Here is a 15,691-nt window from a genome sequence, read left to right on the forward strand (position 1 = left end):
TTTTACCAGGTATTCAGTACTGAATGTCTATGCTGAATGATTTCACAGCACATTTCATAAAACTTACAAAAATTGTGTAATATTTTAAGGAAGAGAAAACTTTAAGTGCCATAGTCTCTGCTTATCATCACGTTAATTTCGCACCATTTTTGCATCTCTCCGCTTACTTGGGCAAACGCCCTCATTCGCACATACGAAAATCTTCTTTCGATGCTCGAAACCATGAATTTGTTTGCCGGCAACTTAACTCCACTCATTCACGGTTTTTTCACTGAAAAAGTCTATGTACTCGCAAGTGACTGCACAAAAACGGCACATATTATTTGTTTCTGGTGTAAAAAGAAAATAAAAAAAAAATTAAAAAAATACCATTGTTTTATTCATACAAAGCTCGTCCTTAGTTTTGTTCACGAGAGAGCATATTTTCCCAATGCGTTTGAAGAAATTTCTCCCATCGTTCACTTAGTTTTTACCTATTGTCGTGGACATTTGTATCTCATTGTGAATATTTTTTTATTTTTCTCGTCCGCATGTTTACACTCTACCTATACAAGAGATCATCCATCTGTGTCAGCGCCTCTAAGGAAGAAATTAATGGCACCGTCTTAAGAGATGAGAATGCCTTGTGTTTGTGGATACGAGAACTCTATTCGACTTCAAAAAACTATTCCCAGAACAGGCGCTGTTCATCGTATAAACTGCCGTCCACGGCAGTGGCATGGCGTGAACTGCGATATATCGATTGTTAAGTCATTTAAAACTATGGAAAAGAATGGGTAGACAGGTTGTTCGCAGCGAACACCTTAATAATCGATTCTTAACCATAGGTTTAAGTGGCGTAACAATCGATACATCGCAAAGCACGCCACGCCACTGTCCACAGCAAAAACGCCGTAACCCCATTACAAATTTTGTAATTTTCCTCCACACATACTGTTCTATTAAAAGAAAATCCAAGTGTGACAAGGCTTCATTTTTTAAATTTTGAGTTCCTAATGGTATGTCAAAATGGACTAGAAAAATAAAGGATGAAGGATGAATGTTTGTCCCTTTCCTCTTAAAATAGTATTTTGTCAGAAAAATATCAAAAAAATGTCGAATGGGGATCCGGCGTGGATACTTTGGACGGCAGTTTACAGTAATCGCTCTTGTATGGCATGTTGCAGTAACTCTAATTGAAGGGGATTTTACCCCGACCACGCAACATAACCAGTATGTGGTTAAGTTACATGACGACTCCTTTCGTCGTAAAAAACAAGTTCCTCTTGCTTGATGATCCTTCTCGCTGGGTCATTGTCGAAAAAAAGTCTAACCATGTCTTTCGACGAGACATGAAGAGATAGAGTAATCTTGGAAGTGAAAATACATTTTCACAGCACAGAAGTCTCATGCATATAATTATGCATGAGACTTAAAATGAAATTATCATACAAGCTAGGGTTTTATTTTAAAAAATTGATTCAATGGTTCCAAAGAAAATCAGTTCACTGTTCGCAATACCTACTCTTTGAATTTTTGATCGAAGATGGCCGGACATACACCAATTTTATATTTTTGACCAAAAGTTATTTATTATCTTCAAGGTTTTGAAAAATATACTACATTTTGTTACACATATTTACTGCATGAGCATTATTAAAAGCAACGTATTATGTAAGATTGGCATGGCGTGGAGCAGGGCCGGATTTACCTACTTGCCGCCTATTGGCCGCCTGAATTTTTCCGTCCCCTTCTCATTCGTTTTAAAACATCAATACAAACCTGCTTCAAGTGAGCGTGCCGGAGGGGGAGGGGTGCATAAGACGCGTTTACTTGTGTTGGACACACTTTTTGCGAAAGCCATGTCAACACTAGCTAAAATTCACGGAACTTTCCGCGAAAGTTAAGTTCCATAAACCTATCTCTGTGTGGACAAGGCATTTCATTTATGAGAGATGAACGAACAAATTATGAAAGAGTAAACATGAATGCTGTTAATGTGAACTTTCGCCACCGCACCGACCGCACTGTGTTTGGAGCAATGCGTGAAGTATTCATGCAGTCTTGTAGGCGCTGAGGGAACCGGCGATCGGGCTGTGCGTTAGGCGCAATGCGTGAAGTATTCCTGCACTCTTGTGGGCGCTATGCGTTTCACGGCACCCGCTGCTGACCGCACTGTGCAAGACTGTGTTTAACGCAATGGGTGAAGTACTCATGGATTCTCATGGGCGCTAATATGTGTTTCATACCGACCAGCGCGGCGTGCCGAGGCGCCGAGGGCTTCTCCATTTCATCTCAAGTCCTCGTCATTATTGCTCTCTGCGCCGCGCCGTTCCAGGCCAAATTGCGTGTTTGGTTTCTCTCTTAATTCGACTAATGAAAGGTGCTGTCTCTTGTATCACCGAAAGACGAACAAATTAGAAATGACTATACTTTAACTCTCATGAAAGGAGAGATTTTATCACCTTAATCTCGGTTGTATTTTTTTTCTGAATCCGATTTTTATTTTTATTCTTTTGATACGTATATTTGAAAAAATTGCAAAATTTGCCGCCATGGGCCGCGGCCCATGTGGCCACCTCCTAGACCCGACCCTGGCGTGGAGGCATAAAAATTGTTTATTCTACTTAATAGAAATTTCTCTCCCTCTACTGAAAAATCATGTTTTCGGAGACTTGTTTTTTTCATCTGGAACCCGCGAATTGCGAAGTGTGCACAATTGAAGTCACACACTTTTCCTGGTAGATTTATTTAATCATTCGCATAAGTTTGGCCAAAATTGTGAGGATGCGTAAGTAATGGTTAATGGAGGCCCAAAATGCGTAATTCTGGGCCGGAGAAATGAGAATGCATACAACATACTTAATTTTGAAATTTTCCCGGCACCACTGCGCACTGTGGTAGACTTGACAACGTCGAACATTGCATAATGTAAACATAGTCTTTTATCAGCCGTGATCTGTTCAATTCAATTCTGGTTCTCATCAACTCTGGTAAATATTTCAATTTATATTTCCTCGTCATTATTTAATTATAACATCCCTTCAATTTCAGTTGTTTATTTCGCGATAAATTCACAACGTGCCACTCAAAATTTCGTCAGCGATTGAGGTTAGAAAGCTTGCTTGACACACAGGAGTCTGTTCAAGCAACTCTGTTAATTCTAATTTATTGTTACTCATTATTCTTCGGATTCAAGTCTATTTTGAAATCACACAGAGATCAATCAGCATGTGTTGCAAGCATTGTCTTTTCCAAAACTCGATTGTGTTAAAGTTTCAGTGATAAACCCCCTCTGTGTTTGTAGACTTCTCAACATTCCAAACTTCCAGAAGTACTTAAGCATGGATGTCAAAGCTGATATGTTCAAGGAACTTACGGATATGTTCATGTGTAGTTTTTGTGCCTTACGATACATTGATGAAAAGGATGTAACGGTGTATGAAAAGTGTATCACAAATCAGAGGATCGAAGGAGACGAAGAACCGCTCAAACGGAAGCAAGTCAAACACAGCCCATGCATCTCCTGTCTTGGATTTTTTCGTCCCTCCATCTGTGAAGAAACAATAACAAGGGTTTCAAGTTTCATTCTAGATTCGGGACATGACTCTGACACATTCAATGTGTCTTTAACATTACCAGTTAGTTTTTTACTCAGGTCTTACTCTCTTTCCTCTTTTGTGCGTCAGAGGTGGCCTGCACTTTGTTCAGCAATTGAGTTTTGGCCCCCAAATTCTGTGAAAAATCTATGGAAAGATATCATTGCGCCCCAAATAGCAAGCAGAGTCAATCGGAAATTTGATCTAAATTCCGAACTTGATATTAAAGTTAAATTTGTTTACGCAGATGATGAGAAAGAATGCCTTTTTCTTTGCAGTAAATTTTCGCAAGTTCGTAAAAATAATGAAATAAGCCAATCTGCTGTTGATAAAATATTACGAGGTACTTATAGACAATGGCTTTTTGAAGACTACTTCCCTTCCCCACCGCCGGTGCCTAATAAGTTTGTAGAGTTCCAGGACGTATCATTGCACCACTTCTCAGTGTACTGCGGTGGACGTTACAACAAATGGTCACGGAATTTGTCTCAAACACCATGGCTCATTAAAGGAAAAAGAAAGACGGAAAGCTCAGTGGAAGAATTAATAACTGATTTGGTAAAAAAAGCCTTTAAAGCTACCAAAACTATGTTCGGATCCTCCGGACGAGAGGATGTGGATGTGAGGTGTTTGGGGCGTGGTAGACCTTTTTACATAGAACTGATCAATCCACAAGTCACCAAACTGACAAAAGAGCAACTAAGTGCCCTTCAAGAGGAAATCAACACCCTGGGGCGAGACCTAATTAGGATTCATCACCTTCAGTTGATTGATAAATCAAAGTTAGCCCTTATTAAAGATAACGAAGAGAAAAAGAAGTCTTACTGTGCATATTGTGTTGTTTGGGGACCAATGCCTGATTTAAAACACTTAAGTTCCTTAACACCTTTTGACTTAGAGCAGAAAACACCTCTACGAGTTTTGCATCGCAGACCTCTGTTGACAAGGTTACGCACTGTTTATGAGCTGTGTGGTATCCCTGGAAAAGAAACTTTGCCGGATGGACCCTCTTTTTTTAAAATAAACATAACGACTCAAGCAGGCACTTACATTAAAGAATTTGTTCATAGTGACTTTGGTCGCACGAAACCAAGTCTCGGTCACTTCTTAGGTGGTATCAAAGTTTCCATTCTCGCATTGGATGTGATTGATATTTGTCTCGATTGGCCACCCACAGAATCGTAGAAGGTTGTTTATTTTTTTTTTAAATTTTACAAATATTGAGAGCCTTGACATATTACTATCTTGTAGTATAAACAGTCCAAGTAAAATCTAGTGCTAATTAAGCGGGACATTTTTCATCGAGGAGATTGAATCAGCTGTGAATCTTAAATGAATTTTGTGTTATTCATAATGTCATCTGGCTGTCTCAATTTTACTCAATTAAATTTCATAATGTAATCAGATTAGTTTCGGAAACAACAACCTGAACCATAGTCTATGACATGAAAAGTCAAGGCTGAGGGGTGGAGTTAGTTACTAGCTTGGAGTTTTGCTTAAGGGTTAAAACTCGCACACAATGGTACATTCAAAAGTCCCAGATTCGCAAAACCAATCAACCCTTCAGCAATAGATTGAACTGCTCTCCTGACTTCGGCTTTTAGCCGCCTTCTTTTGTGTTGCACACCTCTTGTAAAACTGCTTTGTGTTGCTTTAATTTAAGACGTGAATCTTTATTGGCAAATTATATTTGCATCATGTCAACTTCCATTTCAAAGGCTGTCTGGTATATGAGAGCAAGTCAGCAAGCACTTTCAGAGACATCTTACTAAGTGCCATTAAATTCTTTTGTTTTCAGTTGTTTAGAACTGAAGTGTTCAGTTGAAAATTATGTGAGTACTATTTTTAGGGATTTTTTTATATGCAGTTAATTATTTTTCCTCTCCGTAAAAATGGGTTGATATATTTTTCAGCCCTTTTCATTTAGAATGATTGACAGCTCAACAAATGAATAAAAGGATCATCAGAAACTCATTTAATACCTATTGTTTCTGCAATAAAATATGTTTGTATTTAAATGATAAGAATTTATCTTGTGTCTTGTAAATACATTTTTCAAGGTGAAAATGTGAAAAGTTTTCAAACTTTTTCATAGCTCTTGTGTGTAATACCCACCTACCACAATGTAAATTATGATCTATTAAAAAGCAACATGTAATGGAAACTGAGCATTATGAGGAGTACAGTCCAGTGCGTCTTGTAAACCATGAGGAAAGAATGCCGAAAACTTAATAAATAATAAAAAAATGTCTTGTTAATCTCAGCGCTTCTTAATTTCTGGCCTCCCAAAAATTTTTCCTTTTTCATTCAACCATAAACTGAATTTTTATCAGCATGAGAAATTTACATTTATAATATTTGAATGACAAAGAACTATCCATCATTTCATCTAAAGTATAAAATCTGAATCCTCTTTCCAATCTTAAATCTTCCTCTGACAAAGAAAAAAAATTAAAAATTTAGGGTGTCAACTTTTCTAACTTTCACCTCCTGTAAACAGAGAAAAGAGTCGCAAGTTAAAGTAGAAAGTATCTTCTAAAGTAAGTGTCTACCGTAACATTGATGAAATTACAAGTTGTCTTCAGGCATTAAAAATGTTAGGTGTGTTTAAAAACTCTTTCTTTTTAAGTAGGTATATGTTTTGAAAAATGCTCAAGTTTCTTTTCTGGAAGGAGCACTTACATTCCATGAGAATCTATTTTTGTAAAATACATCTATTTTCTTTAAAAATGCTGAAAGACTAATTAATCAAACTAATTTCACAGATAAAGGTCAGTTACTGGAAAAAGGTCACTAAGCAATGACGATAATTTCATTTTCTATGCTGATGCGTTTTGGGCTGGTGGCCCATCAACGATGTGACTCTTCGTTTTTCAACCTTTGTAAATTTTAAATTCAACTAATTATGCGGAAAGTCACTCCAAAATTTTAAGTGGAGTGAATATTTCTTTCATATTAGTGACCAAGAAATTTGAAATATTTCATGGAGAATATGCCTTTAGTGAAAAATACTAACTTGGTAGTGTTATTTTACTGAATCTCATGAGAATAATTGATATCCTCTGTCTGTTAAAAAAATTGATCAATGATACCCTTCAGGTTTAATCCAAGATTGTTGAATACTTATATAAGCTCAAAAATCGTAGAAATCTCAGAGAGGGTCTCTAGTTCCCTTCTTTTGCAAGCTCTATTTGTTTTATCTCGGCTATAAAAGAGATTATGAGGATTGGAAAGTGGAAACACAAGCCTTTTACTGAAATGATAAATTTCACCAAATGCCTATTTTCCTACAATTTACTAAGTTTTTGCACTATTATCTTATCGAAGTATCGACACTCACTTTCAAAATTGGTTTTTTCTGTAAAATATGAATAATCCTCATTCCCCCTTGGAAATTGAGCCATAATTTAAAAATAACTGTACATGATTAGTTGGCATTTTCAGAACTGTAAGAAAGTATCAAAATTCTGTTTCAGAATCAATTAATTTTCAAACCCATGACAGCAGAATGATTGTGGTCCCATTAAATTTTTTTTGGTTCACAAAACATTTAAATGCAATATTCTTTAGTGCATCAATAGTTTTTTTTTTCCCTCATTGTAGGTATTGCAAACGTATATCTGGAGTTCTTATTAGATTGCCCTCTAAATTTTTCTAACAAACCTCCGATAGAAATGGGCAATTTTTTTTCTATACACATGATACCTATATCCTCAAATTAAGACTCCTTCAACAGTTTTTTTTTATTTTTTATTTTTATTTTTATTTATTTATTTATCCATTTATTATTTTGTTTATTTATATATATGCGGCTAAAAATGTGTTTATAACACCCAACTCAGACATAGGTACCTACTTATCTGTTTCAGTTCGGAAAATACCAAAAAGTCCAAGGAAGCTTTGAAACTGCTGCCATAAAATAGCAGTATCTCACTTCACTGTTCTTTTAATTAAGTTTCATTTCATTCATATTTTCAGATCGAGTAAATGCATTCGTCCACAGCCATAGAAATGAATTCCATGTCTTACCCAAAAGTGAACATTGACCAACCATTCCAACAACTAGACTTGAGTGGCAAGCTTATAATTAAGGTACGTTTTTCTTAAAATGTTCTGCATATCTGTAAAACTGATTTTTACAAGCAAGTTAACTTCAGTTTTCAGTGATCCGGCGAAATCTAGAAAAGGATAGAAGTAAATACTTTAGCTCACTGAAACAAAAGCTTTTTGAGAAGTGTACCTACCTATCAATAATCATTTCACAGTAATGAATAGTTTTTAATGTACTTTGTCCTTTGAGAAGTCGAAAAATTTCATTCAAGCCATAAAATAGCCATTAAATCAACCAACCTCTTTGATTCTTCAGACCAATAAGTAAACTTTCGTTTTTATAATTTAGTTTTTGTTTGGATTTATAATCAGTCAGTTTATCGTTTCCAGGTTCGATTAGGAGATGATGTTCGGCGTATTCCAATTCACAATGATGATATTACTTATGATGAGTTAGTACTAATGATGCAGCGTGTGTTTAGAGGAAAATTGTCCAGCAATGATGACATTACCATTAAGTACAAGGATGAAGGTAATTTGGTTTTTTATTTTTGTTTTAAGTTTTGTCTCGGACAGGGCCAATTTGGGTTCAATAGCTGCTTATGGTGAAAGGCTGCACCGCCTTATTTACGTCCTTAAGAAATGATCTGTTGGCAACGAATCCACACCTACTGTGTTGGGAGTGTTAAAATTCATCTAAGGGCTTCGAAGACAACTGGGATAAGTGCAGTTTTTGCTATTTCAAGGAATACATTTTAAATTGTCACAATTACATGGAGCTTTATGGCAACAAGAAAGTTCAAACTCACTTCTTGATGCTTAAAAAATTGGATTACTGTAGTGAAATTTTCACAGAATATATTTCAAGACTATCTAGTTTTAGTTGAAATCTTTAATATCTTAATTTCTTGAAAAAATGCAGTTCTCCCTCTTGTCCTCCAAGCCTTTCATCTATGGTGGTAGTTTTGAAAACCCAGCAGCTAATTATCAAAATAAAGAGGCAATTTTTGGGGTGCATTTTGGAAAAGAAATACCTAGATGAATGCAAGTGCCTCTTAGAACCTATTGTAGTCAACTAGAAATCTCTTCAGCATCGATAAAGTGTATGAATGAGTTACGTGTTTCACTGTCAATTTAAAGCCATCACTTTTTGCAACCTCATGCCAAGAGGTTTCAAGAGTGGCAAAAAGCTGCACTCAATAAAAAATCAACCGTGATCTAAAAAATGCTTTTTAAGGTCTTATAAGAGTAAGTTTGTATACCTCCCTCAGGGCCTTCAATTTATATTTTACCGCAGGTATTTCTAATATTTATCAATGGCTGAAGTGTAAAACCATGCATCTCTTTGCGAAGTTGCAGACCTCCTGTCGTACTCTGTTCTCACCTTGGAAAACGAGTCAATGTATTTGAAAGCCTCCTGTTATTTCCTAAAAATTCTTACTAATACATGATTTAAAAAACTTCTTCCTTAAATCATCATGCTTTATATTGAATTGTTTTCTTTTCAGATGGTGATATGATTACAATATTTGACAGCTCAGATTTATCCTACGCTGTTCAGTATAGCCGGATTTTGAAGCTACAAATCTTCCTGGACAGTTCTAAAGATCAAAACATCTGCCAGAGCCAACAACTAGACACCATTCAAAGAGAATTACGGTTCATCAGAGATCGTGTAAATCAGTTACTGGATACTTTAAGTGTTTCTGCCCCATCAAAGCCAACGAATAAGAATAACTCATCTAATGGACAAATTAAGTCAAATACAAACAGCGAGCAGAGTAAGAGTTTTTCTTATTTTAGGTTGTCTGCCTGTATTTTGTGCCTCATTCCTCTTATAACTGAATGCCTTTACAAATCTAGAGGTCCGTAATAAAATATGACTGGTGCCATGTAAGCACTGGATGTGCCTTAAAAATAAATCTGCACTTCAGGTTAGTTCAACCTTTTGGGTCATAATGATCCCATGAAGAACACTGGTTGAAGGCTACTCCTCATTTTGAAGGCACGAAGGAAATTTTTAACTATCTTGAATTGATATGTTTTCTGAAAGATGTATTAGTAATTTAGCAATCTAGCACTGCATTAGTAGTCGAATATTTCAGCAACATCTATCATCACATTGTTATTTTACATTCGCATTTATTTTACTGACCATAAAATTTCCTTATCCTCTTATATTGTAGCAAATTTATCAAGCACAGTTTCTCTCTTAATGAACATTCTTTTATTTTTACTTTCTGCTCATAATATTTCTATTCTTTCATCTTAGGTGTACCAGAGGTGAATTTGGCCAGCAAAGAATTTGATCCTCTACAAACAGTCCCCAATGCTGACAGTTCGACAGTTTTAAACAGGAATACAAAGGGTAAATCACAGTTGGTTTGTTTTTTAATTTTATGAAAATAACAACTCCTGACTCATGCAAGTATTCTCCAGAAATTTATTTTGGCTGTTCTCTTGTACCTTGAATAGAAGTAAGGATTAAACTTTACCCACTAGGTATAATGAATATAAAACAAGGAATTTAAATGAAAATCAAGCCTCAATATTCCAATAATAATGAATAGACTGTTACTATCCATGTAATATGATTTGAAACAGCTGCTCTGTTTTAATTGTTTTTGAAAGACCCTGCATCGGAAATCAAGAAATTCGGCAACGGTTAAATTTTCTCATTATTTGAAACGATGTTCTTTTTTGAAAGACCCTGCATGGGAAATCAAGAAATTTGGCAACGGTTAAATTTTCTCATTATTTGAAACGATGTTCTTTACAATCTACTTAGCATGATCCTTTTTAAAATTAAACTCTCTTTGTGCCCATTTTTGAAAGAATCAGAGCTGAAAAGTGAATTTTCAGGCATTTTTAAAAGTTTTCTTTTACGACAAACATAGCCTCTCTATGGCGTTGGATATGCGGTGCCTTTTGTTCTAAAGGAGTTGAGGCAAGGTTGCACAGCATCTGTCACCTACCGGGTGATCCAAACCACCCTTCCACTATCTCTAGCCGGAAAACAACTGAAAATCGAGTTTTGAGGGTCAGGCCCGCCACAAGGATGGGGATACTGGGTCCAAGGCCCGGGCTCCGGTACCCTAGACCCAGTATCCCCACCCTTGTGGCGGGCCTGGCCTTCAGTGGTTCTCTGTATAGAGATGGGGGACGGGTGGTCTGGATCACCCGGTAGGTGCAGAACTGACAGTTTGGACCAAGTGATGACTGTAGAGTTTGCAGAAGTATGAAATATATCATTGATCTGACAATGAGCCCAAAAGTGTATTTGATTGCCTCAAAAGAGATGACTAGCTCAATAAAGCTGGTAATGCCTCAAAATACTTGCTGAACTATGAATGGAAGTTGCTCTTAAACATCTCACTTTATTTCATTGCAGATTTAAACGATACAAAACCCAAATTTTCAGAAGAGGAAATTAAAACTCAAGAATCAGCTCCAAGTCCGCAGATTATAAACATGAGCAACTACCCTGTCCAAGATCAACAGCTTCCTGCGCAGATGCAGCAAACAGCTCCTCAACCAAGTACGTACAATTTTTTTCAAGTGAATAAGTTTTTAACAGGAGAAACAGATTATTTAATGTGCTTCCTCCTGTTTCTTTCATATGAAACTTTCCAGTAGGTTAGGCACCCTAGTCTTCAACTCCTCTCACTCACTTACTTCCCCCATTAAAACTGCTTAATGGTTTCCATAAAAGAGGGAGGAATGTTTGAGATACGTCAACTATGACTGCGTCAAATTTCTGATTGTCTTCTTGTAGGAATAGGAATATTTTACTGCTTTTTCATCGTTTGAAATTTTCGCTCTGAATTGTTCTATTCGAGTTTTACCAGATCTTTTGTTGCCAAGTTACCTTACGTATTTACTCAAATGAATTTTAGGTAATGAACACCCTCAAGAATAATGCCCTTTGTGTTAGAGCTTAGAATCGAAAATAAAATTGGCTCTTTCCTCCTCTTGAGTAGCGAATCTATTTTAAAAATGTGAAAAAATGTTTGAGAACGTTTAAAAGGAAAGACTAACTATAGGAACTAATCATAGTTCTCTGCAAAAATCAATACTTATTCCTTCGAGATAGGGTCCATGGACTCAGATTATTTCCAAAGACTTTGATTGGTAAGGAGGAAATATTTCGGTCTTCATTTGTTATCATTTTAGAAATGCTTGTTGAGGTACACACTCAAATACTGAGGAATGAAAACGGCACAATAATTCCCAACTATGACAAACTAGAAAAACAGATACACAAAATATGGGTGATTAAGGCTAAAAATCAGATGTTTTAAAATTTAGTTAATGTTGGAGTTGTCAGGACCTCGAAACTTCCAAACCTTTTAAATCATTTCATTTTTAGCCTTAGTTATTCATATTTTGTGTATTCCTATTTTTCTCTTTTTTATCCCTACTTAATTATAAAAGTTAACCTTTGTAGTTGAATCTAATATAAACAAGCTTCCTCTATCTCTTTTGTTTTCGTTTAGCTCCTCCACCTGGTAATGTGGTGCAAAGTGCACAGATGCAGTACTACACTCAAAATATTCAGTCACCTCAGCACACAGGAAATATGGGATACTCCTCATCACCTTACATTCAGAGCTGGTATTTTACCTTCATTTTTACTATTACTCTTACTCCATCAGCTGTTAGACTTAATCCATCTCTTCCTTGTGAAAATGCTTACCTTGATCTTATTTGATGAAACTGAACTACATAGGGTGTCCTTAGAGCACCGGGTCTGGTGCAATAACTTTGAAACGTATGCAGCTAGCAAGCTGGTTGTGGGAGCAGTTGAAAGAACAGCTCATTTTCTATTGACTGGCAGCAAGTTGTCTTGGTAAATTGATTTGAGTAAAACAGAATCGTCTACAGAGTCTCCCCTCTTGTTGTATACATCTATTGGACGTTAAGCCTGCCCCGACGTTTGCAGCTCAACTGACCAACTATGATAAATGAGGCATCTTGAAGTGAAGAAAAGAAAGTCCATTTTGCCGGTGAGCCTCACAACGCTAGTATTCTTACATAATCTGGGGCTTATCAGGAAATCGGACTTTTCTCCCTTTGCTTCAAATCTTCTGCGGGTGAGTTCTCCCACTTTCTGCTAAAAGTCTATATTTTTCTCCTTCAGTCTCTCATCTATTACAAAAAAAAAAAGAAGAAAAAAATTAAAAAGTTTAAAAATTATTTCAAAATTATAAGAAACTTGTCTAAGATAATGGATGAAGATTGATGAGGAAGTGCAAAGTCGTCCGATAAATTGGTCCGACAATCAACTAACTGGATTCTTTGACTAAAGGATTTACAAGCTTGTGACATGGTTTTAACAATGGGTCCGCTGTGCTGGTCACAGAATTGTGTTTTCATGCTTGATTCTAGTAGCTTAGCTGAAAATATTAAGATCTGTACAAACTGCAACTTTCTACGTTCAGTATTAATCGAGATATCGCCCTTTGAAAAGTTGGGTTTTTGACGTCATCCATCGCGGTAGTGACACCCTTGGTTTCTTTCACCTTGGTTTTATCAGCGGGGGAGACACACATTAACACTGGTCACTCTGTGTGAAATGCGGATGAAAGCAAGGTGGAAGAAACCAAGAGCCAAGGGGACTACCGCGGTCGAAGACGTCAAAAACCCAACTTTTCAAAGGCCGATATCTTGATTAATATTGAACGTAGAAAGTTGCGGCTTGGACAGAACTTAATATTTTTAGGTAATCTACTAGAATCAAGCATGAAAACACAATTCTGTGACAAGCGCAACTGGCCCGTTGTTAGATCTTGATGACAGATACTTTGGCAAGTAAAGAGAGGAAAAAACCATCTGCAATGAAATTTTCCATTCATGCTATTCATACACGGATTTCATAATTTTGTTTTTGTTTTTCATATTTTCTGAAGCAGTTTAGAGTTAAACCCAGTAATAAAAGCAATGATAATGCAGGAAAATTACTCTCCTGAGGATTTCTGTATTCCAATTTGTAAAAAGAAGGGCTCAAATTGAAGCTACAAGTGTTCAAAATTAAATGTTATCATTGGTTTTTTTCCTAGCATTTACAGTTTGCCAGGAAAACAAGAGAAGACTCTAGAACTCTTTTCTTGCTGGGAAACCTTCGTAATTCAACCGTGAAGCGGAATTTAAAAATGACCGTTACTATTTTTTCTAACCGGGAATAATCTTAAAACGATCCTAGAATTAAGGATTCAAATGCACCAAAAGAACACTGAAGAAGGCTTTAAGTTAAGGCGCGTCTTGAAATTTCTGCGCTGCACTCTCCCTTTTTTTAACAAGTCATCACTAGAAATAAGTATCAAGCTTTTTGTAAAAATTTATTTACAATCTAATTTGATGCTTATAGGAACCGAGCAGTTGTAATTCCTGACAATTTTTGTGATTTTTTCATTCATGAGAATTTAATTTTTTCAGGTATCAAACATCTATGCCGCCTGTCACCTCTGGAGTTTACACAGATCAAACAACTATGAAAACCATGTATAATGTGCCGCCACAACCGCAATGATGTATCTGTTCTGAAAAATTTTAGATTTTTTTCTATCTTACCCATCATTTCTAAAGTACGTGATGTTAATTTTATAAATATTTCTCTCATTTCTTCCATCTAACATATTGTAAATATTCAAGAAAATGTATCAAGTTTTTCACTCTGTTTCAATAACTTTGAAGAAAAAATTTTACCTTGAAAAGTTAAACAAGATTTGGATAATTTGTAATGTTACCTACACCTTGTCCTAAGAACTAATACTTTTGAAGCAATCCAATTAATGCTATGCCATGTTATGTAGTCATCAGTATGATGTGCAGGTACACCATTGATAATTTAAAACCCTGGCTACCAATGATATAGAATTTTATGTCCTCTTTAAAAGTGGGATGGAATAAAAAATTGCCCATTTTAATAACTATGACATCAATCGGCAATCAACATGCCGTATTCAAGGCTAATAACTTGAGCAAACTTTAGTCAAAGGCATGTTACTTTCAGAGTTTATTGCAACTTTAGGTGCTGGCATTAACTTATGTTCTCTTTTTTCATGAAAAAAAGGAGCAAAAAGCTAAAGAACGGATGAAGTTTGAAAGGATTAGGGAGGAAGAAAATGAGCAGTTGTCAATAATAACCAAAGCAAGAACAAATAAGGGTTGAAAAATAGACCCAGGCGTTGACCCTACATTTTATGGCATGAGGCAGGAAATTAAGCAGAAGACTCAATTGAAAGCAGAAAATTTATCAGTTATTTTTAACGACTGCATATGAATGTTCCTCTTGCGTTGTGCTGAGTTGCGTGTGGTGTACTTTTTCAATTAAATTTTACCTAGTACTCTGTGGTTGTATCATTTTGCTGTTAAATATGTAAGCGCCTCAGAAATCAGGTGAGCCTCAAGCTTTACTGTATTTTGAATGCGCATAAGAAATAGTAAAAATGGAAAATTCAATTGACAGAAGGTTAAGGAAACCTGATAGGAAGGGTAAATGAAAGATGCTACTTATCTTGGATGGATGCGTTTTACTTCATTACTTTCTTAAAGCAAAAAATTAGAGGGGCCGTCTACTCAATTTTATCAATTAATACTTAAAACACATTCCTGTACAGAGAAAATTTGAGTCCTCTCTCACTGCTGTTTGTTAAATCAATGATAAAACAGAACAAACATGAAAGAATCAATCCTTTTTTTATCTTTAATGTTTATCATTAATTTAGGTGAGCAATAAATGTAAATTTTAGGTTGTAAGAAGCGTGCTGCAGAGATGTGAGATAGAATTGAGAGAATCTACCCAAAATCTGTCATCAACTGCAGCTGAGTGAATATCTGCTGACTTACTAATCGTTGATTGGTTTTATATCTTGACAAATTTAAAATTTTTATCTCAACAATTACTAGTCGGTTTCAGTGTATAATTTATGGTCTCTCAAATAACCCTGCTATTCAAGAAGTGATCTAAGTATCTGTAGCATGTAATTATCTTGTCTAATTTGCATTCTGTATTAAATGTTTTTCCTCAAATTTATAAATTAATAAAATGTTTCCTATACCTA

General features: G+C 35.8%; 2 protein-coding genes across 2 annotated transcripts; both read left to right on the top strand.

The window, feature by feature from the left end:
- The first annotated feature begins 2,814 nt into the window (after positions 1-2,814).
- LOC109042158 (protein TFG) lies at positions 2,815-15,691 on the top strand. The gene is made up of 8 exons (XM_019058749.2): positions 2,815-2,972; positions 7,557-7,670; positions 8,019-8,160; positions 9,137-9,409; positions 9,901-9,996; positions 11,020-11,166; positions 12,125-12,242; positions 14,064-15,691. The coding sequence occupies exons 2-8, from the start codon at positions 7,566-7,568 to the stop codon at positions 14,155-14,157; spliced, it is 975 nt and encodes a 324-aa protein (XP_018914294.2). The 5' UTR covers positions 2,815-2,972; positions 7,557-7,565; the 3' UTR covers positions 14,158-15,691.
- Pus10 (Pseudouridine synthase 10) lies at positions 2,979-5,836 on the top strand. Its single transcript, XM_019058748.2, has one exon. It carries the CDS (start codon positions 3,324-3,326, stop codon positions 4,761-4,763), a length of 1,440 nt encoding a protein of 479 aa, XP_018914293.2. The 5' UTR covers positions 2,979-3,323; the 3' UTR covers positions 4,764-5,836.

This window comes from Bemisia tabaci, chromosome 5, assembly GCF_918797505.1.
Source record: "Bemisia tabaci chromosome 5, PGI_BMITA_v3".
Taxonomy (NCBI): Eukaryota; Metazoa; Arthropoda; class Insecta; order Hemiptera; family Aleyrodidae; genus Bemisia; species Bemisia tabaci.

Excerpts from the sequence above, each read along its gene's own strand:
- Pus10 (XM_019058748.2), top strand. The coding sequence starts at position 3,324 with ATGGATGTCAAAGCTGATATGTTCAAGGAACTTACGGATATGTTCATG.
- LOC109042158 (XM_019058749.2), top strand. The coding sequence starts at position 7,566 with ATGCATTCGTCCACAGCCATAGAAATGAATTCCATGTCTTACCCAAAA. Across the intron at positions 9,410-9,900 it reads AAATACAAACAGCGAGCAGA|GTGTACCAGAGGTGAATTTG; the intron begins GTAAGAGTTTTT and ends CTTTCATCTTAG. Across the intron at positions 11,167-12,124 it reads GCAAACAGCTCCTCAACCAA|CTCCTCCACCTGGTAATGTG; the intron begins GTACGTACAATT and ends GTTTTCGTTTAG.